Genomic DNA, 27,214 nt, shown 5'->3' on the forward strand with positions numbered 1-27,214 from the left:
GCAAGTGATTTTTCTTCAACAAATTCCTTAGTATAACAAGTATAATTTCCTCACAAACTTGTTGGGAATACAAATGTTAGGCTTGAGGATTGAGCTCATTAAACAAAAACGACTATCTTGATAAGAAGCTAAGTTTTATTATTATAATTACAAATTACAGATAAACTGAAGCCAGTCTTCATACATGACAAACATACATTTCCTCTGTGTGTACAGCACACAAGTAATATACATAACTATATTCCATGTCTAAACAAATCCTTTTTAAAACTTTAAAAGCTGGCTGGGCACAGTGGCTCACGCCTGTAATCCCACCACTTTGGGAGGCTGAGGCAGGCGTGTCACGAGGTTGGGAGATTGAGACCATCCTGGCTAACACGGTGAAACCCCGTCTCTACTAAAAATACAAAAAATTAGCCGGGCGTGGTGGCGGGTGCCTGTAGTTCCAGCTACTGGGGAGGCTGAGGCAGGAGAATCGCTTGATCCTGGGAGGCGGAGGTTGCAGGGAGCCGAGATTGAGCCACTGCACTCCAGCCTGGGCGACAGAGTGAGACTCCATCTCAAAAAATAAAACAAAAACAAAGACAAAAAAACTTTAAAAGCCAAGATAGTAGCTTATTAAAATTTGAATACAGTACATGCTTCTAGTCATGAGCTCTGTGGTTTCTTCTCATGACCAAGATATTCAGTTCCATGACACCATTTTCCTTGTCTAGAGTAGTGATATACAGTTTGTCAGACTTTTTTTTTGAGACGGAGTCTTGCTCGGTCGCCCAGGCTGGAGTGCAGTGGTACGATCTCAGCTCACTGCAAGCTCCACCTCCTGGGTTCACGCCATTCTCCTGCCTCAGCATCCTGAGTAGCTGGGACTACAGGTGCCCGCCACCATGCCCGGCTAATTTTTTGTATTTTCAGTAAAGACGGGGTTTCACTGTGTTCACCAGGATGGTCTCGATCTCCTGACCTCATGATCTGCCCGCCTCGGCCTCCCAAAGTGCTGGGATTACAGGCGTGAGCCACCGTGCCTGGCCCAGACTTATTTTTTTAAAATAAGACTACCAGAGGCTGGGTGCGGTGGCTCACTTTGGGAGGCCAAGGTGGGAGGATTGCTTGAGTTCAAGAGTTTAAGACCAGTCTTGAGCAACATAGTGAGACCACATAAGACTATCATATAGAGCTGTGTAATGTAGTGAGCCTACATTACAAAAATATATACAACCACAGAGAGAATATATAATTACACCTTGCCTATATCCATAAATGATGTGAAGCAGGTAACACATTTGCTTTTAAACGCCATTTACAACAGACTCTTCAATGACATGAATTTGAAAATGAAGTATGGTTTTTCAGACTTAAAACACTGATGTGCTAATATGGCTTACTTAAAAAAATGATTTCTAAATGGGGAACCAACTGCATTGGGAAAAGACAGTCAGATTCAACGATAGTGTCATAAAATTACTGGTTTTCCTTAATCACCCTGACTTTGTTTTGAGACAGAGTCTCACTCTGTTGCCCAGGTTGGAATGTAGTGGCGCGATCTTGGCTCACTGCAACCTCCGCCTCCTGGGTTCAAGCGATTCTCCTGCCTCAGCCTCCCAAGTAGCTGGGACTACGGCACACGCCACCATTCCCAGCTAGTTTTTGTAATTTTAGTCGAGACAGGGTTTCACCATATTGGTCAGGCTGGTCTCAAATTCCTGACCTCAGGTGATCCACCCACCTCGGCCTCTCAAAGTGCTGGGATTACAGGCGTGAGCCACCGTGCCCAGCCACTCTCATTTTAATACTATGAAAAATGCTACTTCGATTTCTTTCTATACTACCTACAATCCAAGTTATTAAAGTTTAAAACCATATGAAAGCATTTATGAAGATCCTGAATTGTATTTCTCATTAAAGGAAAAGAAATGCTTGGTGAGTCATGTCCCGAGGCTTACGTAGAGGAAAAACCAGAAGGCCATTGTCAGTCATTTTGAAAGTTAAAACTCAGCACTTAATGTGAATTTAGATTCATTTAAGAAAGGATTCCTCAGTTTTATGGGTTTGTGCTTCTCTGAGCATCCTCAGGGAAGTGAGAACACAAGACTTCTTCTGTTCTTCTAAGCAAAAATCATTATCAAATGAATTTATTAAAGAGCTATGCCCAGCAAATTGCAATTGTAGGTGTGTAGCTACATAGGCTTCCATGGGAATTGTAAATGGCTAGCTGAGGGCACTTTCAATTGATTCAGAGTAAAACAATCTGAGGCTGGTAACAAATGTACAAAAAACTAAAATCAATGAGTCACTCTAATATGAAGAACCTGTTTGCATTCCTTATGTTACAGTTTGCTTGTAAACTGTATGTATTTTGTTTCTTTTCTCAACACTGTTTTAAAACTCCAGCATTTTCACCTAAAAGAAAACACAGGCTCTTCATAAATACCTGTGAACAAATAAATGAAATGGTGACTGGGGGCGATTTCTGCAGTAGCTTTCTCTCAAAGATAATGTTTTATCTTGAAGCTAGTGCATCGATTTTTAAAGCTCATTTAATTTTCTACATACTCAGGATTTGCATATTGACTTAAAATCTTGACTATCATCCATGCCATTATCAACTAGACAAAAAAAATGTATCAAGCACCCACAGGATGCACAGATCTATCTCTGAAATGGTGTAGTGGTATTAATCTGTTCTAAGACTAGGATTACATTTTTTTTTTTTAAAGCTACAATCCATTGAAAAGGAAGTATTATGGTTTTTCTAAATACTGCAGCAGACTCAGGCTTTTCCTGAGAAAAGCCACAAACAAAATCATCTCTGAAATTTTTTAAGCAACAGCTTCCTGAAGCCTGGAATTTACGGGGCCAGTGAGACACTAAAATTCCACAACTCTCACATATGTATCTACCTACGGCTCAGTGAAGAAAATTCCACAACTGTCACATACGCATCTGTCCAGGACTCAGTGAAGAAAATTCCACAACTGTCACATACGCGTCTGTCCAGGACTCAGTGAAGAAAATTCCACAACTCTCACATACGCATCTGTCCAGGACTCATTTGAAGATGTTCCTCAGATTTTTGTTTAAGTTAAATTGGTAAAATACGAAAAGAAAATCTGGATTGAGTTTCAAATCATCTTAAATAGCAATCCTATGAACAATTATAACTGCAATTTCAAACACTAAGACTTAAATATATCACTTGATCATACAATTATCTGAAAACATGATCAAAAACTTTGGTCAAGAGCTTCTTTCATGAATTCTTCAAGGACAGCTACCACATTTTTGGCTTCAGGCATTTCTTCATGTTCCACTTTAACAATCTTCAAAAGTATATCTCCGCTACCACAGTTCTTTAGGAACATGTAACATTTAAACAAAGCATAATGATTCATTTCTGCCTGTCGGATAAATCTCTTCAAATTGTTTGTGTCTTGTATGGCCTAGAAAAAGATTACCCAGTTAAAAATGTGTTCAGTGAAATAATAATGAAGCTAAAAAAAATAACTCCTATCCAGCTGAGAACTCAACATATCTTCCTGAATTGTTTGCTTTTCATATTACATATTTCCAAAATTTACAGTGCAGTATGCTTTGCCCTTGGTAGAAGAAAATCTCTCTGTTTTTTTCTTGTTTCGCTCTTGTTGCCCAGGCTGGAGTACAATGGCTCGATCTTGGAGTTTGTACTCCGCCTCCTGGGTTCAAGTGATTTTCCTGCCTCAGCCTCTGAAGTAGCTGGGACTACAGGTGTGCGCCACCACACCCGGCTAATTTTGTATTTTTAGTAGAGACAGGGTTTCACCATGTTGGCCAGGCTGGTCTCAAACTTCTGACCTCAAGTGATCCACCTGCCTCAGCCTCCCAAAGTGTTGGAATTACAGGCGTGAGCCACTACGCCCAGCTGAAAATCTCTTATACGAAGTAAAAATACTTTAAAATAATCTCCTGCCTAGCATGGTGGCTCATGGCTGTAATCCCAACACTTTGGGAGCCCCAGGCAAAAGGATTGCTTAAGGGCCGGTAGTTTGAGACTAGCCTGGGCAACACAGTGAGATCCCATCTCTACAAAAAATAAAATAATTAGCCGAGTGTGGTGGTGCACACCTGTAGTTTCAGCTACTCAGGAGGCTGAGACAGGAAGATTGCTTGAACCCAGGAGGTTAAGGCTGCAGTGAGCCATTATTGCACCACTGCACTCCAGCCTGAGTGAGAGAGTAATATTCTGTCTCTTTAAAACAAACAAAACTCCTAAATAAGGTGACAACAAGTCTCCATCAGAATTCTTTTTTTTTTTTTTTTTTAGACAAAGTCTCACTCTGTCACCCAGGCCAGAGTGCAGTGGCATAATCTGGGCTCACTGCAACCTCTGCCTCCTGGGTTCAAGCAATTTTCATGCCTCAGCCTCCTGACATAGCTGGGATAACAGGCAGGTGCCACAATGCCCAGCTAATTTTTGTAATTTTAGTAGAGACAGGGTTTTGCCATGTTGACCAGGCTGGTCTTGAACTCCTGGCCTCAAGCAGTCCACCTGCCATGGTCTCCCAAAGTGCTGGGATTACAGGCGTGAGCCACCGCGCCCAGCCCCCAACAGAATTTTGAAAACTTAGGCACTGAACCACTTTTTTTGTGCTTTGCAACTAAGATAAGTCACAAATTGTGACCAAGACTGATGTTCCTTAAATATAAGCAAGCATTCAACCCAATTTATTAGAAATGATATGTATACAGAAGCTACCAAAAACTAAAGTAAGTGTCTTCTGATAATTCCAGTTTTGAGAACATCCTAATTAACAAGCATCACAGCTATAAAGCAAGTTTGTTACTCTGTCACTAGTACTAATTAAAATTCAGACAAAAATTTCATGTGCGACTTGGCACACAGCCAACTAATTACCTTTAGTTTAAAGTTCTCCAGTACTTGTCGGAAAAGAAAAGGGTTACCTCCTTCAGCACCATTTAAAAAAGCTTGCATCCAATCCTCACAAAACCGGTTACTTCCTATAAAACATTTCAGAGAGACTAAATAAAATGAAATTTTACAAAGCTTTATTTATTTATTTCAGACAGAGTTTCGCTCTTGTTGCCCAGGCTGGAGTGCAATGGCATGATCTTGGCTCACTGCAACCTCCGCCTCCTGGATTTAAGTGATTCTCCTGCCTCAGCCTCCTGAGTAGCTGGGATTACAGGTGCCTGCCACCACGCCTGGCTAATTTTTTTGTATTTTTAGTAGAGACAGGGTTTCACAATATTGGCCAGGCTGGTCTCGAACTCCTGACCTCCGATCCACCTGCCTCAGCCTCCCAAAGTGCTGGGATTACAGCTGTGAGCCACCACGCCCGACTCATTTATTTATATATAAAACATCTATAATTAATTATTTAAGACTTGTATAATGGCCTAAAAAAAATGGTGTGCTCACCACATGGCTAAGGAATACCAAAATGGCTGAAGCCCTCTGTATGCCCCTTCCCAATCACATCCCCCTTCCTTTCCCATCAGAAAGCATGATCATTCCCACAGACGTCTTTAAACTTTTCCCATATACCTTTGTGTGTGCCAGCCTTATCTACATTATTCTGCATATGTTAAAACTTTTATGTATTTTTTCTTTTATGGTTATTTCACTAAATAGTATGTTTGAGAGCTATATTGACACAAGTAGCTCTAGTTCATTCATTTTCACTGCTCTGTTATATTCCGTTGCATGAATATAGCAGTTTATCAGTTTTCCTGTTGATAAACACTTAAATTGCTTCCAATTCCTTCCTTTTTTCAAATAATGCCTTTATGGACATTTTAAAATTCGTCTCCTTGTGTACACATACTAGAATTTCTTTATGTACTAGGCGTGGAATTGCTAGGCATAGCATGATTTCCATGTTTCTAGAATTATATTGTTTTCAGCAAGTGGTTTCTCATTGTTTGAGATAACCATGTAAAACTGCGCAAGGCAGGAAGAATAAGGTTGTATCATATGCTCTCAGTGCAAAGATGGGGACTCGCAAGAGATGTAGGAAGGCTGCTTCAGAGGTTGTAGCTCACCTGCATTGCAGAACTGAGGCTGGGAGCTGCTGCAATCGATGACCACAGACTTATGTTGCTCCTCTGTCATGGCCATGCACAAAGAAGTCATGGTGCCTTCATGAATAAGTCCTTGAAGACTGGCCACACTCAGAAACCTGCCACACACACAAGTCCATTTCCACAAACAATATTGCAGGACGGAAGGGTGAAAAATTTATTTTGCACTAGGCTGGTGGGGAAGGGATGGGAGGAGCAGTTTACAAACATAGATGTCAATCTTGCTGTGGAAAATCTTTTCTCTTTGAAAAAACTGTGTTCTTTACCTGTTAATGTCTCTCTTTGTTTTTTCATCTGATTCTTTAACTTCAACAGGAGTATAACTCAAAGCCTATGAGAGAAAAATGAAACCTGATTGGTATATATATTCCAGTTTTTCTTGAGCAGCTACTCATGACTAAATGTCCCTATAAGTCCCTACCACACTGGACAACGATTGACGGGCACTGGTCACAAACTCTCCAGAGCCTTGTTCAGCCACTGCTCATTAACATTTTATAGAATCAAAATTGCTTTGGATTTTTGTTTACCTTTTCAAATTGTTTTGGAAACTATACCTTTCCCAGATGACTTTGAAAAGTAATTATTTTAAAATGTTTTATCCTATTAGGAAGACTTAGCATTTGAAATCCAACTCTACCTTAGTAATATCACTTTCTAGATCTGAGAAAATAAAGTGTGGTCTATCTTGATAGCAAGCGTAGTTTCAATATTTGGGGAGGGATGGGAGTCATACTCGGAGAAAATCAGTATGTTTCTAAATGATCCAAAGTGATTCTCAGTTAAGGAAATGCTCTCGTTTGGGCAGTACTTACAGCATGTAGCAGAAAGGTAAGCTTTTCCTGAAAGAGAAGAACAACCCTTTGGATTGGGCATACAACATCCTCAAACCAGCTGCTCAGATAGGACTTTCTGTGACTCTCCAGGCCCCTTTCCTAAATCAAGAAAGAATGCCATTTGCTTTAATAGAAGCCTTCCCTTTAGTGGACTTCATATTTTCTTCATCATGTCCTTGATGGTAAAAAAGACCAGGATAGATACCTCCCTTTTTAAAGCTAACACCACCAATTCAAAAAAAGAAACTGCGATATATCTTTCCTGGCTTGTTGGGCAGGGTGAGGATTAATTCTGTGCTGAATTTATTTAAAACACACCAAGAAATACATTCTATAAAATGAAGAGACTGAATTAATAGGGTTCCATGCTATTTCTTCACAGGGAAGAGTTGGGCATTCACATGCCCCTGTCCTCCCACGATACTGTGCACTCAATGGAGATACTCACTCAATAATCCTCATTTCCCCAGCACTTGCGGTACAGTGTCTAAAACATGTATAGTATGAGCTTATTAAGTGCCTATTGAATGACTAAAGGCATGTAGATACAGAATTCATTCGTATTCAGAATGTGAATAGGGAAGGATACAAGTAACTCATCAAAGCACTCCACCCCACTTCAGATGTCAGGCATGCTGCCATGAGCACATCTGGCTTTCTAGGCTATGCTGCTCCCTAAAGACCAGTGTCACACAGGAAGAGCTCTAGTCTGGGAGAACAGCTCTATTAGACTTGCATCCCTTGCTCACTCCTGCACTATCCCTTCCTCTCTCCTGCAGTATCTTCTAAGTATGTGAAAAGTAAAACTACTACTATATATGTAATAGGTTGTAAATTTGTGAGAGTCATGACTAACAACTGCTACAAGCTGAAAGCAGTTTTTGTTTGCTTTTTTGGGACAAGGTGTCACTCTGTCATCCAGGCTGGAGTGCAGTGGTGCGATCATAGCTACTGCAGCCTCAACTTCCCAGGCTCAAGCGATCCTCCCACCTCAGCTTTCCAAGTAGCTAGGACCACAGGTGCGTGCCACCATGTCTGGCTAATTTTTGTATTTTTTGTAGAGAAGGGGTTTCACCTTGTTGCTCAGGCTGGTCTTGAACTCCTGGGCTCAAGCGATCTGCCCGCTTCAGCCTCTCAAAGTGCTGAGATTACAGGTGTGAGCCACCACACCCAGCCAGTTTTTCAAAGGTTTGAATAAGTTGATATGGATATGCCTAATTCATAAAAGATCAATTAATGAAAATAGAATGTTTTTAAGAATCTTTGATGTTGAGTTCAAGAACAGCCATACTATTGCATAGCATGTCTTTGTGCCAGAGGCTGCATGGACCACTACTTCTGACCATAATACAAATCTTATATGCCTAGAAATCAGGAAAAGGACATCCTCTTCCTCGCCAGGCATGTTACTACATGCCATTGAATAGATCAAATTTTTCTTTCTTTTTTTTTTTTTTTGAGACGGAGTCTCGCTCCGTCCCCCAGGCTGGAGTGCAGTGGCGCGATCTCAGCTCACTGCAAGCTCCGCCTCCCGGGTTCACGCCATTCTCCTGCCTCAGCCTCCTGCGTAGCTGGGACTACAGGCACCCGCCACCGCGCCCGGGCTAATTTTTTGTATTTTTAGTAGAGATGGGGTTTCACTGCGGTCTCAATCTCCTGACCTTGTGATCCGCCCGCCTCAGCCTCCCAAAGTGCTGGGATTACAGGCATGAGCCACCGCGCCCGGCTAGATCAAATTTTTCATAGATACAAAACATCAGAAGTAGTCTTGTGAAACTTTCAGCACTTACAGAACTATGTTCCCTGTATCCCTTTAAAATCACCTGTGCTGGGTGTGGTGGCTCACACCTGTAATCCCAGCATTTTGGGAGGCTGAGGCAGGTGGATTACTTGAGCTCAGGAGTTCAAGACAAGCCTGGGCAAAATGGCAAAACCCCACCTCTACCAAAAATACAATTATCTGGGCATGGTGGTGCATGCCTGTGGTATCAGCTACTTGGGAGGCTGAGGTGGGAGGATCACTGGAGCCCAGAAAAGGCTGCAGTAAGCCATGATCGTGCCACTGCACTCCAGCCTGGGTGATAGAGTGAGACCCTATCTCAAAAAATAAAAAAGAAAAAGAAAAGAAAAAAGAAAAAGAAACCACCTATAGGCCAGGCACAATGGCTTGCATCTGTAATCTCAGCACTTTGGGTGGCTGCGTTGGGAGGATTGCTTGAGGCCAGGAATCCTAGACCAGCCTGGGCAACAGTGTGAGACCCCCATCTCGACAAAAAATACCAAAAGTTAACCAGGAGTGTTGGTATCTGCCTGTAGTCCCAGCTATTTGGGAGGCTGAGGCGAGAAGATTGCTTGAGCCCCAAGAGGCTGAGGCTGCAGTGAGCCTGATCGCACCACTGCCCTGCAGCTTGGGCAACAAAGCAAGACCCTGTCTTAAAAAAAAAAACAAAAAGTCACCTCTCTACTAGCTCACAAAGTGGCAAGTTTCTAGAATATAGGTGTCTTTGTGTCTATATGATTTGACAAGTAGAGCAATCACAGTATATTAATCATTTCAGTCTTTATTTTATTTTTTTAATTCTTTTGAGACGGAGTCTCACTCTGTTGCTCAGGCTGGAGTGCAGTGGTGCGATCTCGGCTCACTGAAACCTCTGCCTCCCGGGTTCAAGTGATTCGCCTGCCTCAGCCTCCTGAGTAGCTGGGATTACAGGCACCCGCTACCATGCCCGGCTAATTTTTCCATTTTTAGTAGAGTCGAGGTTTCATCATATTGACCAGGCTGGTCTCTGACCTTGTGATCTGCCCACCTCAGCCTCCCGAAGTGCTGGGATTACAGGTGTGAGCCACTGAGCCTGGCCCCATTTCAGTCTTTAAAAACCATTAAGTCAGTCACCTTACCTCACAATTCATGTTATTTTTCAGCCCTTGAACGTACTTGTCCAATTCAAGCCTGAAAGTATGTTCTTAAGGAAGCAATAAAGGATGAATAATGAAGACAGTATTTTGTCTCTCAACGAGAAATATAAAATCTCTCAAATAATGTGAGCTGCAAATGCAAGCAAGCCAAGGCAAAATGGCCACATGAAGGTATGAAATTCAACTAAATACACGAGGAGTAGAAAAGCTTTTTGGAGGTTGGTAGTAATAGTCTTCCACCTGCCTTCCCATGTTTTTCTTCCTGATGTTCTCAAAAACCAAAGAAAGGATATAGCTCAAGTCCTTTTTCAGACCCTCCTAAAAAACAGACCACATATTCTGAAGGGTTATGTTCAGAGTCTGTCATTACTGTTTCAGGAAGCAATTTTTCATTTTGGAAAAGGCAGTAATAACAACCAACTCGGTAACCTGGAATTCTAGAAAAGAAACAAATGTAAAATGCATTATTTTGGTTACTCATGCATCTATAATTTTGTGGACTGCTCTGAATTTCGGTCATCTTGATCTGGCAACACCATTAAACTGCCCACTAACTCAGAGATTCCCAGACTTCTTGTTGGTGTGCTTGTAGCAGCAAAGAAAAACGAATGTATACCCTGGAGGGCTTTAGTTAAAGCAGCCACTACCATACATGAAATTTCTTTGAATTCTCCTGTCTTACGTGAAGAATTCACACAAATTTCACTCTAGTTCATACCCACGTTTTATATTTTTAAAAAAAGCATGTTCTCCCCTCTCCCAAACTTTTACAAATTGATGTTTCAGGCAGATGTGCCTGAAGGTGGCCTCATCCTTGGGATGTGGCCTCAAACTCCTGAGGGAACCTGTATGCTAACTTCACGGCGTGAGTTGAACTATAATTAAGAGGTGTAATGGAGGCTGGACGTGGTGGCTCACACCTGTAATCCCAGCACTTTGGGAGGCCAAGGCAAGTGAATCACCTGAGGTCAGGAGTATGAGACAAGCCTGGCCAACATGGTGAAATCCCATCTCTACTAAAAATATAAAAAGTAGCCAGGTGTGGTGGTGCATGCCTGTAATCCCAGCTATTCGGGATGCTGAGGCAAGAGAATTGCTTGAACTAGGGAGGTGGAGGTTGCAGTGAGCCAAGATCAGACTACTGTACTCCAGCCTGGGCAACAGAATGAATCTCTGTTTAAAAAAAAGAAAAAAAAAAAAAAATAGAGGTGTAATGGAAAGACAGTTGGAATTGAACTAAGAATGCTCATGTTTAAGCCTGAACTCCATCAATTTGACCAGCCTCATGACCTGAGCTTACATAAACTTCTCTGAGTTTATTTCCTCATCTGAAAATGAAAATAAAAGTACCTGCTATATTTCCCCTTTGTAAGGAAAACTACAAAAGTTTGTGAAAATACTTTAGAAACTGTATACAAATTTAGTTTTAATAATCAACTCTTTCTTCTAAGTACAAAACTTACTAGTCTGGGCAACATAGTGGGATGCCATTTCTACAAAAAAAAAAATTTAAAAATTAGTTGGGCATAGTTGTGCCTGCCTGCAGTCCCAGATACTTGGGAGGCTGAGGTGAGAGGATTGCTTAAGCCCAGGAGGTCAAGGCTGCAGTGAGCTGTAATCACGCCACTGCACTCCAGCTTGGGCAACAAAGCAAGACCTTGTCTCAAAAAAATAAGCTAATTAAATAAAGTGCAATTGCGTGCCAGGGTCTCTGCCATTCAATTAATTCCATTCCACAAATGTTTATGTGTGAGGCCCAGTGCTCGGGCTGCCAGAGAACAAAGACAAATTCTGCAGGTCTAGTAGGAGCTGATCTTTTGGAGTTTCTCATCACTTCTCATATTTAGTTCAGAAACAAAAACTCAGGACACAGCACATTTTGCACTTACTTCAGCTCCACAGATGCAACATTACCCAGCCCTTCAAAGACTGCACCTTTTGAAAGACGCTTAGCAATAAAACTGCGCAGCTCTGGCTCCACTTCGGATGGTAGATTAGTATCCGCCAAGGAGAGGCTTGACAAATGAAAGACACACATTCTTTACCAGTGGACTAGTGTATTCACACCCATTAAGTCAGACAGAATGGTACCAAAGCCAGGGGCTCTTTTAAGGACGGGGGAAAGCTGTCCTTATAAATCCTATTGGTGAAGCTCCTAGGAATGTATGTCACTAAGTATGATCTACCTCATCAAATAGCTTAAAATATTCCTATCTTTCCAGCTCATTCTCTCCAGTACTGTGACTCCACTGGAACCCCCAATCCCCTGACCCTACCTCTTTTTCACAGTCTCTCAAGTTTCTCATCTCATTTCCCTCCTTATTCCACCTTAATTCCATGGTCAGTCATTATAATCACACCCCTGCACACATTCTTATCTTTTTTATCTTTCAACTTCATTGAGGTATAATTGATGATTTAAAATTTTCAGGGCTGGGACCGGGCGCAGTGGCTCATGCCTATAATCCCAGCACTTTGGGAGGCTGAGGTGGGTGGACCACGAGGTCAGGAGATTGAGATCATCCTGGCTAACACAGTGAAACCCGTCTCTACTAAAAAAATACAAAAAAATTAGCCAGGCATGGTGGTGGGTGCCGGTAGTCCCAGCTACTCGGGAGGCTGAGGCAGAAGAATGGCCTGAACCCGGGAGGCGGAGCTTGCAGTGAGCCGAGATCGTGCCACTGCACTCCAGCCTGGCCAACAGAGGGAGACTGTCTCAAAAAACAACAACAACAACAACAAAAATTTCAGGACTGGGCAAGGTGGCTCATGCCTGTAATCCCAACACTTTGGGAGGCAGAAGTGGGCAGATCACTTCAGTCCAGGAGTTCAAGACTAGACTGGGCAACATGGCGTATTTTTCTATCAGAAATACAAAAATTAGCCAGGCGTGGCGGTCAGTAGTCCCAGATACTGGGGAGGCTGTAGTGAGAGGATCACCTGAGGCCGGGGAGGTTGATGCTGCAGCGAGCCAAGATCATGCCACTGCACTCCAACCTGGGCAGCAGAGCAAGACCCGGTCTCAATTTAAAAGGAAAAAAAAAAGGATTTCTTTCTAGCTAATCACCAAGCACAAGTATATGGATTTGTTTGTCCCAGCCTTGAATGAACCAGCCAATGAGGAAATCAGGATGAGGTTCCTAGGGGACAGGAGGAATTGATGGTTTGACTCAGGGAAAGCTCAGTGGAAATAGAGTACCCACTGACATGCACAGGCCAGAGATACAGGGAAGATAAAAGCACATGCATGAATTACGGTGAAGCTCTTTTTACCTGAAATCATCACCAGAGGGAGTTTCTGCATTTGTGCCACTTGGGCTTCCGTCATCACTGTCCCCTCGTTGCTGTGCCAATCTGCAAGCCACAAAACCAATAGTGCTATCAATTGTGGGCTCTAAACCAAGAGGAGTATGGGGGCCTTGCAAGCAGGGTAAGGCAAGGAGTCAACTAAAAATGCTGCAAGGTGGAAGTGCACTGCCTATCCTCATGACAAGGAAAACCCATACAGCAGTGCTGACAAGAGCCCCTTCTCTCCCCAGGCCACCTAAGGGATGGAGGAAAGGCTAAATACCCAGAAGGTTCAAGGAGACTCCTTTAAAAACCAAACTTGACAGGGCCAAGAAGGTTCCAGGAAAGTCAGTCAGGAGAAGGGAAAAGAGGAAGCAAGAACAGAGGAAAACCAGAGGGTGGGGATGGGGGTGTGTGTGACAGAAATGGGAGAAAGTGGGGAGATAATGACAGAAAGGAGAGGGGACGGGAACTGAAATTATTGAGCGTGCGGGGCACTGCGCTAAACAAAGGGCAGCCGCAGAGTAAGGAGCTGGGATGATATAGGGGCAGATGAAGGGCACAGGCATAGTTGGGCCAGGCATACAAGTCCACGATGGGGGCTGGGAAGAGCAGCGTGAGGCAAGCAGCGCCCTTCAGGCCAGAGACCTTGGCTGGGAGAGGAGAAGATGGCTTTTAGGAGCGGCCGGGCCGCCGGGCCGGGGGTGGGGTGCAAGGCCGGGCGGCGGGCCGGGGGCGGGGCCGCAGGGGCAGGCGGGCTGGCAGGCCGAGCTGGGCGCCAGCACCTGCTTCCGCGGTAGCTGTAAAGACAGTAGTGGCTGCTGGACGGCGGCTCGAGTCTCCGCTCCTCGGCTGAGCCTCCCTCCTCGCTACTCTCTAGCTCCTTTTCATCTCCATCCAGCGATTCCTGCAAGGAGGGGAGCATCGCGACGGCCTCTGGGTGGCCCTGTGTCTCCGCCAAACCGCTCCCCTGCTGCCGTGCAGCCGTCAGTATCCGGGCTCGTCCGGCTCCCGGCTCTCGCACACCTGCGTTCCGCTGGTTTTCCCGGGTTCGCAGGCAAAGACTGCCCTGGAAAGGGAGGCTTTTCACCCCACAGGGGCTGACAGGCGTACTGAGTTCGCCTTTACTGAAAAACTTTTACCATTTATTTGGAACTTATTTTCCTTTGAGTCGTCTAGGAAACTTACTATGTGATGAGGGTGGCACAACTGCCTAGCCACATGGAAAAGAATAAGGCTACTTGTCTGCCTCCTTGTTCGCGTGCCAGCACGCACAGACACCCGTTCGATAAAAAAGTTAAGAATTTAAAATGAATTTTGTTAAAGTGAAAATATGGGATAATGTTAATTCTTGAAGTTAAGGAGGTCTTTCCAAACATAATAAAACAGAAATCATACAGGAAAACGTTTTAAAAATCTGACTATGTAAAAACTAAAAGGCCGGGCACGGTGGCTCACGCCTGTAATCCCAGTGCTTTGGGAGACCGACGCAGGCGGATCACTTGAGGTCAGGAGTTCAAGACCAGCCTGGGCAACATGGTGAAACTCTGTCTCTACCAAAAGTACAAAAAATTAGCCAGGCGTGGTGGTTCACGCCTGTAATCCCAGCAGCCCTTCCAGTCTCTGCCCATTACCCAGTTCTAACACCAATTCACATTTTCAGGTGTTTGTTTCTGCAACACCCTATTCTCCAGTACCAGTTTTCTGTCTCAGTTCATTTTATGATGCTATAAAAGGATACCAAAGAGTGGGCAATTTATAATCACCTCTTAAAGGCCCCACTTCTTAATAGTCTTACAATGGCAGTTAAATTTCAACATGAATTTGAGAGTGGACAAACACTTAAACCATAGCACCACGTGAAGGAGGAGGCAGACTGCAGTGATGTGTCTACAAACCAAGGAATGTCAGGGATTAATGGTCATCACCAGAAGCTAGGAGAGGACATGGAACAGATTCTCCACTAGAGGCTTCAAGAGAGTATGTCCCCACCAGCACCTCCATGTCAACTTCTAGCATCCAGAACTGTGAAACAATACATTTCCATTGTTTTAAGCCACCGTGTGTGTGCGTGTGTTTTGTATTTTTTTTTAGTAGTACAAACTTTATTCATAAATAAAACTTCATAAAGTTAAAAGCAGGGGCAGTTCCTACTTTAAAAAGGGAATACTGGAAGGCAGCCTGCCATTTTATTTAAAATTACAAGTTAGGTTTTTCAGATGGATAACAGTTGAGATCATTAAATCCCCTTCCTGCTTCTCAGATTTTCACAAAATAGCACATTAAATCCTCAGTCCTAAGCAATCCCAGCAGAGATTCCAAATTGCCTCTCAATATCAAAGTGGATAGCACAGTTTCTTCTCTTGCAATAAGGGTACTCATTTGATGAACAAGGGAGTATAGCAGTCACATTCTTAAAAGATTGTGTTGCAGAAGTTACTGCCATGTCTTCATTCACAATGTGTATCCTCACCTCTATCTCCCATTTAGTAACATTGTCAGTTTCCTTATCTCTCATTTCAACTACATTTAAAAGAGGATTCTAATTGCGGACAACACACGACAGAGGCATTTCAGATCGGACAGTAGTCTCTTGAGATACACTTGATTTTAGTTTTAAGCAGAACTTCCTGGAGAGGTTAAGTTACAATACCACAGTCACAAGGATGGTAGAAAAACTCATAGTAGATATTTGGCAAAACATAGGTTACAAGGCAACCACCTCCTAGAAACACTTCATCGGGGTTCATATACAAATTGTGAAATATCATGGGTTTAATCCTGGCACAGAACCAAAACTGGGTGCATGATACTTGAATAGCTGACCAGTCCCCAGCACAGGTCCATATCAAGGAATGGAGAAAAAAGAGCCCTTTTAACCCCAAAATGGTCTTCATTTGCCCGGACTGAAAACCAAATCTCACTCAGGAAACAGCTGTATTTTTATTTTTTATAGAGACAGGGTAGAAAGAAAGAAAGAAAGAAAGGAAGGAAGGAAGGAAGGAAGGAAGGAAGGAAGGAAGGAAAGAAAGAAACTAATACAGAGTCCCCACAACAACCCTTTCTTCTATTCCAATCTGGATTTCTTCACATTCTTCCCTGTTAATCCCATTTTCTTCTAGATTATGGTTTATTCTCTTAATTTGCTTTAATCAAATCAAGAGGCAGGAGAATCACCTGATCCTGGAAGGCAGAGGCTGCAGTGAGCCAAGATCGTGCCACTGCTCTCCAGCCTGGGCAACAGAGCGAGACTACGTCTTGGGGGGGGGGGAAGAAAGAAATAGAATTTTAGACTGATATGATTGGACATTGAATTCTAGGTTGAAAAGAATTACCCCAGCCGGGTGCAGTGGCTCACACCTGTAATCCCAGCACTTTGGGAGGCTGAGGCAGGTGGATCACCTGAGGTCACGAGTTCAAGACCAGCCTGGCAAACCTGGTGAAACTCTGTCTCTACTAAAAAATATAAAAATTATCCAGGCGTGGTGGCACACACCTGTAGTCCCAGATACTCGGGAGTCTGAGGCAGAAGAATCCCCATGTTGGTCAGGCTGGTCTCGAACTCCTGACCTCGTGATCCGCCCTCCTCGGCCTCCCAAAGTGCTGGGATTATAGGCATAAGCCATGACCGTGACCGGTCCAAATCAGTCATTTCTCCAAGAACCTCAGGTTACTGGAGAATGGTATTATAAACCAAGACCCGGGGGCAAAGTATGCTTGCTATGGGGCATTATTGCTTCTAGGCCCTCTCAGCTGATAAGACAAGGAAATACATGTATCTATACTAACTTGAGTATATACCCATATCCATAAATATTTCTCTGTGTATCTATTTTAAAATAAACATGAGTTCATACTGGTGTCTCCAGCCCTAATCCATGGCCACATGGATCATTCTAGCCTCCTCCCCTTGCTTATCTATAAACCCACTACAACGAGAGGCACAGCATGGTAGCTCATGCCTGTAATCTCAACACTTTGAGAAGCTAAGACAGAAGGATCACTTGAGCCCAGGAGTTCAAGACCAGCCTGGACAACAAAGCAAGACCTTATCTCGACAAAAAATAAAAAAATTAGCAAGGCATGGTGGCATGGCCCTGTAGTCCCTGCTACTTGGTGGGCTGAGGTGTGAGGATCCATTGAGCCCAGAAGATCGAGACTGCAGTGTGCTACGATTGCATCACTGCACTCTACCATTCTGGGCCACCGAAACCCAGCTAATTTTTATTTTCATAGAGAATAGGATATTGCTTTGTTGCCCAGGCTTGCCTTAAACTTTTGGCTTCAAGTGATTCTCCCACCTCAGCCTCCCAAAGTGCTGGGAATGATCTAGCCCACCAGGCCTTCTTTAATTTCTAACAGCATTTTTTTTTTTTTTTTTTTTTTTTTGAGACAGAGTCTCTGTCGCCAGGCTGGAGTGCAGTGGCGCAATCTTGGCTCACTGCAACCTCTGCCTCCTGGGTTCAAGTGATTCTCCTGCCTCAGCCTCCCAAGTAGCTGGGACTACAGGCACACGCCACCACGCCCAGCCAATTTTTGTATTTTTAGCAGAGACAGGGTTTCACCATGTTGGCCAGGATGGTCTCTCTCTTGACCTTAAGTGATCCGCCCGCCTAAGCCTCCCAACTAACAGCAATATTTTATTGCTTTCATAGTAAAAGTGTTTTAATCTGTTTGTGGTGCTATAACAATACACTACAGACTGGGGAATTTATGAGTAACAGAATTGTATTTCTTTTCTTTTTTTTTTTTTTTGAGATGGAGTCTCACTATGTCGCCAAGGCTGGAGTATAGTCGTGCAATCTCAGCTTACTGCAACCTCCACCTGCAAGGTTCAAGCCTCAGCCTGGGTTCTCCTGCCTCAGCCTCCTGAGTAGCTGGGGTTACAGGTGCCCACCACAATGCCCAGCTAATTTTTGTATTTTTAGTAGAGATGGGATTTTGCCATGTTGGCAAGGCTGGTCTCGAACTCTTGATCTCAGGTGATCCACCCACCTCAGCCTTCCAAAGTGCTGGGATTACAGGCATGAGCCACCACACCTGGCCAGCATTTTATTTCTTTTCTTTTTCTTTTTTTTTACCCTGAGATGGAGTTTTGGTCTTATTGCCCAGGCTGGAGTGCAATGGCGCGATCTTGGCTCACTACAACCTCCGCCTCCTGGGTTCAAGCGATTCTCCTGCCTCAGTCTCCCGAGTAGCTGGGATTACAGGCGCCCGCCACCATGCCCAGCTAATTTTTTTTGTACTTTCAGTAGAGACAGGGTTTCATCATGTTGGCCAGGCTGGTCTCGAACTCCTGACCTCAGGTGATCCACCCACCTCAGCCTCCCAGTGTTGGGATTACAGGCGGAAGCCACTACGCCCACTGAATTTTATTTTCTTATGGTCTGGAAATTTGGAAATCCAAGATCAAGGTACTAGTACTCAGTGTCTGATGAGGGCATTCTTGCTGCATCCTCATTTGGTGGAAGGCAGGAGAGAGTAGAAAGTTTAGTTCCTTCCAGCACTTTAATAAACTCACTAATCCACCCATTTACTCATGATTTAATCACCTGCTAAAGCTCCCACCTCTTAATGCTATCACATTGGTGATTACGTTTCAAGCAGTTGGGGGAATATTCAGCACATTGCAATATGGTTTTGAAGTTTTTCATTTTTTAATTCATTTTTTGATAGAGATGGTCTCACTATGGTACCCAGGCAGATCTCACACTCCTGGCCTCAAGCCACCCTCCTGCCTCGGTCTCCCAAAGCACTGGGATTACAGGCTTGAGCAACTGCACCCAGCCTGAACTTCCTTTTTTTTTTTTTTTTGAGACAGTCTCCCTCTATCGCCCAGGCTGGAGTGCAGTGGTATAATCTTGGCTCACTGCAGCCTCTGCCTCCCAGGTTCAAGTGATTCTCCTGCCTCAGCCTCCCGAGTAGCTGGGGTTACAGGCATGTCCCACCATGCCTGGCTACTTTTTTTTTTTTTTTTTTTTGGTATTTTTAGTAAAGACTGGGTTTCACCATGCTGGCCAGGCTGGTCTCGAACTCCTGACCTCAGGTGATCCACCCACCTCAGCCACCCAGAGTGCTGGGATTACAGGTGTGAGCCACTGCGCCCAGCCTAAACTTATCCTTTAAAATTCAATTCAGCTCCACACTTACTTTGTGCTTTCGGGCAAATTATTCCAGCTCCCTTAAGTCTCTTTTTTTTTTTTTTTTTTTTTTTTTTTTTTGAGACGGAGTCTCGCTCTGTAGCCCGGGCTGGAGTGCAGTGGCCGGATCTCAGCTCACTGCAAGCTCCGCCTCTCAGGTTTACGCCATTCTCCTGCCTCATCCTCCGGAGTAGCTGGGACTACAGGCGCCCGCCACCTCGCCCGGCTAGTTTTTTGTATTTTTTTAGTAGAGACGGGGTTTCACGGTGTTCGCCAGGATGGTCTCGATCTCCTGACCTCGTGATCCGCCCGTCTCGGCCTCCCAAAGTGCTGGGATTACAGGCTTGAGCCACCGCGCCCGGCCCTTAAGTCTCTTTTATCTCATCTCTATTAACAAGTTAACAAGTTGAATAATGGCTCCTACCCCAGAGGCTGAGATAAATAATGTTAAAACTTACTACAATGCTTGGCACACGGTAGGTGCTCCATGGATGTCTGCTATTATTTTCTGCTTTTAATAGTAACACATAATTTACATCACTAGTTATTAATATATGCCAAGCTCTGTTCTGAGTGCAGCCAGATGAAGTTTAAGTGCCTTGCCCAAAGTCAGGCAGCTAGGCAGTGGCACTGGTGGACTATGAACCCAAGCACTGGGCTTTTAACCACCTCTCACTTGCATGATCCTCCAGTTGCCCTCTTAGAACTCCTCTGTGCCAGGCCGGGCGCGGTGGCTCAAGCCTGTAATCTCAGCACTTTGGGAGGCCGAGACGGGCGGATCACGAGGTCAGGAGATCGAGACCATCCTAGCTAACACGGTGAAACCCTGTCTCTACTAAAAATATAAAAAAAATAAGCCGGGTGAGGTGGCGGGCGCCTGTAGTCCCAGCTACACGGGAGGCTGAGGCAGGAGAATGGTGGGAACCCGGGAGGCGGAGCTTGCAGTGAGCTGAGATCCGGCCACAGCACTCCAGCCTGGGCGACAGAGCGAAACTCAGTCTCAAAAAAAAAAAAAAAAAAAAAGAACTCCTCTGTGCCTTCTCAGAGACTTCAGCCTGAAATCCAACTTCTGACAATGTTTCTAGGGTTTGCCAGAATCCGCCTTTGCTAGCCTCCCTAGGATTATCTCTTGTGACCAGCACCTTCACTGACAGCTCCAGTATTTTTTTTTTTTTTTTTTTTTTGAGATGGAGTCTCGCTCTGTCACCCAGGCTGGAGTGCAATGCCGAGATCTCGGCTCACTGCAAGCTTCACCTCCCAGGTTCAAGTGATTCTCCTGCCTCATTCTCCAGAGTAGCCGAGGTTACAGGCGCCTGCCACTACGGCTGGCTAATTTTTGTATTTTTAGTAGACAGGGTTTCACCATGTTGGCCAGGCTGGTCTCGAACTCCTGACCTCAAGTGATCCGCCAGGCTTGGCCTCGGCCTCGGCCTCGGCCCCGGCCTCGGCCTATAGTGCTGGGATTACAGGCGTGAGCCACCGCGCCCGGCTATCAGCTCCAGTCTTACCACGACTAGTGTTTTCACGTGCCCAGCCTCAAAGACTTCAACTCTTTGCTCCCTTACTGAGATACCCTTTCCTTCACCTTGCTCGCTCTCTTTGACTCTTCAAGAAACCTTTCTTGTGTCGGGTGCAGCGGCTCAAGCCTGCCGTCCAGCAAGCACTTCGGGAGGACGAGGCGGGCGGATCACTTAAGCCCAGGAGTTCGAAACCAGCCTAGCTAACACGGTGAAACCCCATTTCTACTAAAAATACAAAAATTAGCCGGGCTTGGTGGCGCGGGCCTGCAGTCCCGGAGGCTGAGGTAGGAGAATCGCTTGAACCCGGGAGACAGAGGGTGCAGTGAGTAGAGATCGCGCAGCTGCACTCCAGCCTAGGCGACAGAGCGAGACTTCGTCTTAGAAAAATAAAACAAAACAAAGAAAAACAAAACCTTTCTTGACAACCCAATGATCACTACCACTACGGCCGCCTTAGGACTCCCGCTCTCTGAGGTCCTACAGCACTTCACATTTCCCCCAACGCCGCACTGAGAGCTCTGCGTTGTGTACTCGTCTGTCACCAATCTGCGAGTTACAAAGCAGAGACTAACTTCTTTGGTTTAGCATTTAATAGGCACATAATCAACATTTACTGTTAAAACAGAATTAAAATTCGGCGCTGTCTCTATCTCTATTTGTGATCGGCCCTAACTGCACTGGCAATCTTTCCCGTTTTTTCGTCTTCTGTTTTCCATTTGCATGTGCCTTGGCGTACCTAGGTCTCTGGCTCCTTTACAAAAGAAATCCGAAGCGCTCCGCAAGCACTGACAGCGAAAGCGAAAGACTCTCAAACGGACAAGATGTCAGCCACCTCTTCGCGCCTCTTAGTCCCACCCACTCAGGGCGGAGGTCTGCGTCCTGTGACCCTCCCTTCCTGGCTCCGCCTCCTGCCGCAGTGCCTGACGGGAGGCGGAGCGGCGAACGAGGCCGTCGGCCATTTTGTGTCTGCTTCCTGTGGGACGCGGTCGTAGCCGTTGGGTCGGGAAAGTGAGGGATTTTCGCCTCGTTTCTCCTGCTTCTTTTCTCCTCCCTTTTACTTTGTCGGTAGAACACAGTTATGGGTCGCAAGAAGAAGAAGCAGCTGAAGCCGTGGTGCTGGTATCCTTTGTCGGTTTGAAGTCGAGGTCGCGCTGGGGTGCCGGTTGGTGGGGCCTGGGACTGGGAGGCCTGGGTTTGGCCTATGGCGTGGAGCGTTTGTATTTAAGCGTCGGCGTGGGTGGCCTGGTGGCTGGGATTGGACTTGGGAAGGCTTCTAGGAAAATGGTATTCCGAGGTCGAGAGGATCTTGCAGTTGTGGATCGTGTGACTGACTCAGGAGGATCTTGTTTGGTGCGAATTTTGGACTCTGGGAGGCGGCCTGGACCCCTCCGCCAAGGACAGTGTCCCCTAGGGACTATTCAGCCACATTCCGTTGTTTTGGTGACGATTCAACAAAGGGACTTTTCTTCGAGTGCGATAGGCTTATTAATTCCATGGAGGGTTGGGGAAGAGCTTCCCAGTCCGTCACCCACTTTTTCTGTTTTTATGTACTTTATGGGTGCTTTGTGTCTTTTCGAATTGGCGGTTTAGTAAAGGCCAAAGTTAGTCAACCCTGGTTTCGAACCTTTTTTATTTTTTTCTTCTTGGGGCTGGAGGAGAACTAGCTTCCGTGTCTCACCCAGGGGCGCCTTAATCTGCAGGAAGCGTTCTCACAGGGTGGAGTTTCTGTTACCCAACTTTGTAGGACTAAAAAATGACTATCTTATTAGAAAGGAAAACTCTTACTACAGTGTGGTATTATTTAATACTTTTTCCGGAAGCGTTAATATTCTTTACATTAAAATTGATTTTGTTTAGTTTTGTACGTAAGGGCGGCTTGTTACAGTACTGCATTTATTTATGTAACAGCTTTAAAAATAGCTTAAATACGGTTACGAATTCTGTAATGTGATTTTAGGAAAATCTGAGTAGTGAGGTAAGAATTCTGTTTTATTGATTTTATTGATATGTGAATTTAAATACATTGCTTGGCAACAAATTCATTCGGAATTGGAAACAGTTTTGTGGATTGTTCATTCGAAATTATGTGATTATTGTTCATCATGTAATCTTAGATTCTAAATATTGCTAAATTCCTAATTCAGTTATGGCTATCGTTTACGTATCTAGTGAAGTAATTGTCTAGACAGAACCTTGGGGATTTCTTAACTGAACTCCTTCCTGTCCTCAGTGTGCATTTGTAAATGTTGAAATATTTGTAACAAAAGTTTCACAGACATCTCTGTTGAACATAGGAATTTGACAAAGTATATTGCTGATGACTGATGTGTTTTTTGAGGTAGTGAAGAGAGATAGGCTTCTAGGAAATTGAAAATATTGAAATTACATGGCATGTGCAGTCCTTAATTGTGTAATAAATATCAAAAGCAGGGTTTCTGTACAGTACTATTTTGGTTTTAGCTGTTCCTATATTGTAGTGTTATCCATGTGTTTTTATTACAGGCAGTGTCATCATTATGCTGTTTTTGTGCCTTAACAGTATTGATCAGGTATTGTAATAGAGATTTTGATGATGAGAAGATCCTTATACAGCACCAAAAAGCAAAGCATTTTAAATGCCATATATGTCACAAGAAATTGTATACAGGACCTGGCTTAGCTATTCATTGCATGCAGGTAAGGATTTTTCTTCTGTATTTATTGTCCGCTTGTGATTTGGAAACAACTTGAAAGAATAATCTTTTTTATTTTTTTGAGTTTCAGTCTTGTCGCCCAGGCTGGAGTGCAGTGATGCAATCTCGGCTCACTGCAACCTCCGCCTCCCCAGTTAAAGTGATTCTTCTGCCTCAGCCTCCCGAGTAGCTGGGACTACAGGCGCCCGCCACCATGCCTGGCTAATTTTTTGTATTTTTAGTACAGACTGGGGTTTCACCATGTTGACCAGGCTGGTCTTGAACTCCTGACCTCAGGTGATCTACCCACCTGGGCCTCCCGGAGTGCTGGGATTACAGGCATGAGCCACCGCGCCTGGCTGAAAGAATAATCATTTATTTCTCTGACAACTGTAATTTTTTTTTTGTTGTTGTTCATTTACTTACTGCAAAAGATAAGATAGCTAGTCAGCCTTAAAAAAAAAAATTGTTCGATAGCCATCAAGACAATAAACAAAACTGGCTTTTTATGTTTAAAGAGAGTTTATATTTGTATTTAGTTTGATAGTACCTTACTAGGGTAGATTGGTAACAGATTGAAATCACAAAATATTTCCTGAGTTCTTGGAGCAGAGAACAAGGATCAGTGATTTAGATTTTGTAGGTGGTCTGGCCATAAGGATTAATACTTAATTAGCTGTCATTACTCACTGCCATTGAAGGATTTGTTATTATCTGTAGCTTGGGGCTAGGCTAATTTCAGCAACTTATTTATTGGAATGGCAGCGTTGTATTCTTTGCTTCTAAGAGACGGCCTTGCTCTGTGGCCCAGGCTGGATTGCGGTGACATGGTTATGGCTCACTGCAGCCTCAAACTCCTGAGTTCTAGCCATCTTCCTGCCTCGTTCTCCCACAGCCCTGGGATTATAGGCATGAGCCATTGTGCCAGCCCAGAATTGTATTTCATTTAATAATTTCTAGGTTGCAACCAGGCACGGTGGCTCACGCCTGTAATCCCAGCACTTTCGGAGGCCGAGGTGGGCGTATCACAAGGTCAGGAGTTCAAGACCAACCTGACCAACATGATGAATACAAAAATTAGCCGGGTGTGGTGGGGTGTGCCTGTAATCCCAGCTACTGGGGAGTCTGAGGCAGGAGAATCATTTGAACCCTGGAGGTGGAGGTTGCAGTGAGCCGAGATGGCGCCACTGCATTCCAGCCTGGGCGACAGGGTGAGACTCCATCCCCAAAATAATAATAGTAATAGTAACAATAATTTCTAGGTTTCTTAAGTTCTTTTAGAAAATAGAGCATTGTAACTTACAGTTTTTAAGATCTAGTAAGTACCTTCATGTCTCATTCAACGTTATTCTACTTTTGCTTAGTCCTAGAGCCGTCTGTATTTTTGCTAAATTATACCTTAGAGAAATATGAGAAGATCAAATACCCAATCATTGGAAACTACTGTTGGTGGGAGGTAGGGAGACATGGTTTCTCTGGGTTTAAAGATAAATTGATATAGATCCTTTTCACTCCATATACTTTAACAACAATTTAATACTCACTTTAAAATGTTGACCAGGTGCGGTGGCTCACGCCTGTAATACCAGCACTTTGGGAGGCTGAGGCGGATGGATCACCTGAGGTCAGGAGTTTGAGACCAACCTGGCCAACATGGTGAAACCCCATCTCTACTAAAAATAGAAAAAATTAGCTGGGCGTGGTGGCGGGCGCCTGTAGTCCTGGCTACCCAGGGGGCTGAAACAGGAGAATCACTTGAACCTGGAAAGTGGAGGTTGCAGTGAGCTGAGTTTGTGCCACTGCACTCCTCCAGCCTGGGTGACAGAGACTCCGTCTCAAAAAAAAAAAAAAAAGTTAGAGAACCTACTACATGTTAGACCCACAGCTGTTCACTGTTGCGGCCACTAGTTACATGTGGCTATTTGAAATTCTATGAATAGCTAAATGTTCAGTGTCTCTGTCACGTAGCTAACTATTATATTGGATAATGTGGATAAGAACATTTTCTTTTGATTGATTGACAGGGTCTCACCCTGTTGCCCAGGCTGGAGTGCAGATCATAGCTCACTGCAGCTTTGAACTCCCTTACTCAAATGATCCTTCCACCTCAGCCTCCTGAGTACCTGGGACCACAGGTGTGTGCCACCATACCCGGCTATTTTTAAAATTTTAGTTTATAGAGACAGGGTCTCACTATGTTGCCTAGGCTGGTCTCCAACTCCTGGGATCAAGCGATTCTCCCACCTCAGCCTCCCAAAGTGGTGGAATTACAGTTGTGAGCCACTGTACCTGGCTGTTTTCTTTAATTCTGAATGAAATGGGGGTTTAAATAGAGATGTATGCTCTGTCACTCTGTCTCAAAAAAAATAAGTAAATAGAGTTTTGCTGTGTCTTGGGCTCACTGCAACCTCCGCCTCCTGGGATTAAGTGATTCTCGTGCATCAGCCTCCTGAGTAGCTAGAATTACAGGCGTGTACCACTGTGCCTGTCTGAGTTTTGTAGTTTTAGTAGAGATGGGGTTTTGCCACGTTGGCCAGGCTGGTCTTGAACTCCTGGCTTCACGTGATCCTGTCTCAGCCTCCCAGAGTGCTGGGATTACAGATATAAGTCACTGCAGCTGGCCTCCGTTAGACTTTTTTTTTTTTTGAGATGGAGTCTCTTTTGCCCAGGCTGGAGTGCAGTGGCGCGATCTTGGCTCACTGCAACCTCTGCTCCCCGGGTTCAAGTGATTCTCCTGCCTCAGCCTCCCGAGTAGCTGGGATTACAGGTGCCTACCATTGTGCCTGGCTAATTTTTTTGTATTTTTAGTAGAGATGGGGTTTCAGCATCTTGGCCAGGCTGGTCTTGAACTCCTGACCTGATCCACCTTCCTTGGCCTCCCAAAGTGCTGGGATCACAGGCATGAGCCACAGCGTCCAGCATGTAAGACTTTTTTAAAAGGATTTTTCTGGCTGCAGGGTTGAAAGTAGAGTGCAGAGTACAGTGAGACCAGTTTAGAAGACTTGGAATATTACAGACAAGAGGAGATGGTAACAGAGACCAGAGTTTGATAGGTTAGATATGGGATATAAGAAAAACTGGAGTTAAGGGTGATCTCAAGATGGTCTGGCTAGGTGCGGTGGCTCACGCCTGTAATCAGCACTTTGAGAGGCCGAGTTGGACTAATCACTTGATCCTAATAGTTCGAGACTAGCCTGGACAATGTAATGAGACCCTATCTGTACAAAAAATGCAAAGTTGGGCATGGTGGCACGTGCCTGTGTCCCAGCTACTGAGGAGGCTGAGGCAGGAAGGATCGCTTGGGCTAGGGAGGACAAGACTGCAATGAGCCGTGATAGCACTACTCGGCTTCAACTTGGGCTACAAGAGTGAGACCCTGTCTCAAAAATGTTTTATCTGAGCAGTGTGAAAAATGAGTTAGCATATATCGAAATGTGAAAAGCTACAGGAATAATAGACTTAAGAATGAGAATAAGGGAGGCCTGTGTTAATTTTGAGTGTAGTATGTTTGAGGTCTATTAAATATTCAGACGGAAAGGTTACCTAAGCAGTTTGATGTACAGGTCAGGAATTCACAGAAGTTAAAACAGGAGATAGAAATATGGAAGCATATAATGTACGGGTGGCTAGTTTAAGCCATGCTACTAGATTTCCTTTCTAGGGAATCTAATGTGGATGGAAATTAGGTGCTCTCTGCTCTTGGCCACTTCCAACATTTGAAGGTCAGGAGATTAAAAGGAATCATCCAAGGAGATTGAAAGGTA

General features: G+C 44.4%; 2 protein-coding genes and 1 pseudogene across 20 annotated transcripts in view; 1 reads left to right on the forward strand and 2 right to left on the reverse strand.

The window, feature by feature from the left end:
• Positions 1-117: 117 nt before the first annotated feature.
• On the reverse strand, positions 118-14,098 carry C17H17orf75 (chromosome 17 C17orf75 homolog). 2 transcript variants are annotated; one of them, XR_011615594.1, is made up of 11 exons: positions 13,904-14,098; positions 13,104-13,184; positions 11,720-11,845; positions 10,124-10,267; positions 9,813-9,870; positions 6,894-7,013; positions 6,345-6,409; positions 6,040-6,176; positions 4,892-4,995; positions 1,037-3,440; positions 118-303 (listed from the first exon to the last, which is right to left on the reverse strand). XR_011615594.1 is itself a non-coding variant. In XM_011747406.3 (10 exons), exons 1-10 carry the CDS (start codon positions 14,041-14,043, stop codon positions 3,225-3,227), a joined length of 1,191 nt encoding a protein of 396 aa, XP_011745708.1. In that variant the 5' UTR covers positions 14,044-14,098; the 3' UTR covers positions 118-3,224. The 2 variants fall into 2 exon arrangements, 1 of the variants encoding a protein (XP_011745708.1); XM_011747406.3 differs by having other exon boundaries at positions 118-3,440.
• A 110-nt stretch (positions 14,099-14,208) lies between these two features.
• LOC139359552 (putative oocyte-secreted protein 1 homolog) lies at positions 14,209-16,099 on the reverse strand (annotated as a pseudogene).
• A 5,438-nt stretch (positions 16,100-21,537) lies between these two features.
• The window catches only part of LOC105485190 (zinc finger protein 207), a 32,597-nt gene continuing 26,920 nt past the window's right edge, over positions 21,538-27,214 (forward strand). For 9 of the 18 annotated variants that reach the window (XR_011615599.1, XR_011615600.1, XR_011615601.1 and 6 more), the window contains exons 1-2: positions 21,917-22,379; positions 23,281-23,454. Coding sequence is in view for 12 of the 18 variants with exons in the window: in XM_071082698.1 (XP_070938799.1) it covers positions 22,272-22,379; positions 23,281-23,454 (282 nt within the window). In the remaining 6 variants the exon portion in view is untranslated. The other 9 variants (XR_011615597.1, XR_011615598.1, XM_071082696.1 and 6 more) reach the window with 4 other exon arrangements.

The sequence above is a fragment of the Macaca nemestrina genome, chromosome 17, assembly GCF_043159975.1.
Source record: "Macaca nemestrina isolate mMacNem1 chromosome 17, mMacNem.hap1, whole genome shotgun sequence".
NCBI lineage: Eukaryota > Metazoa > Chordata > Mammalia > Primates > Cercopithecidae > Macaca > Macaca nemestrina.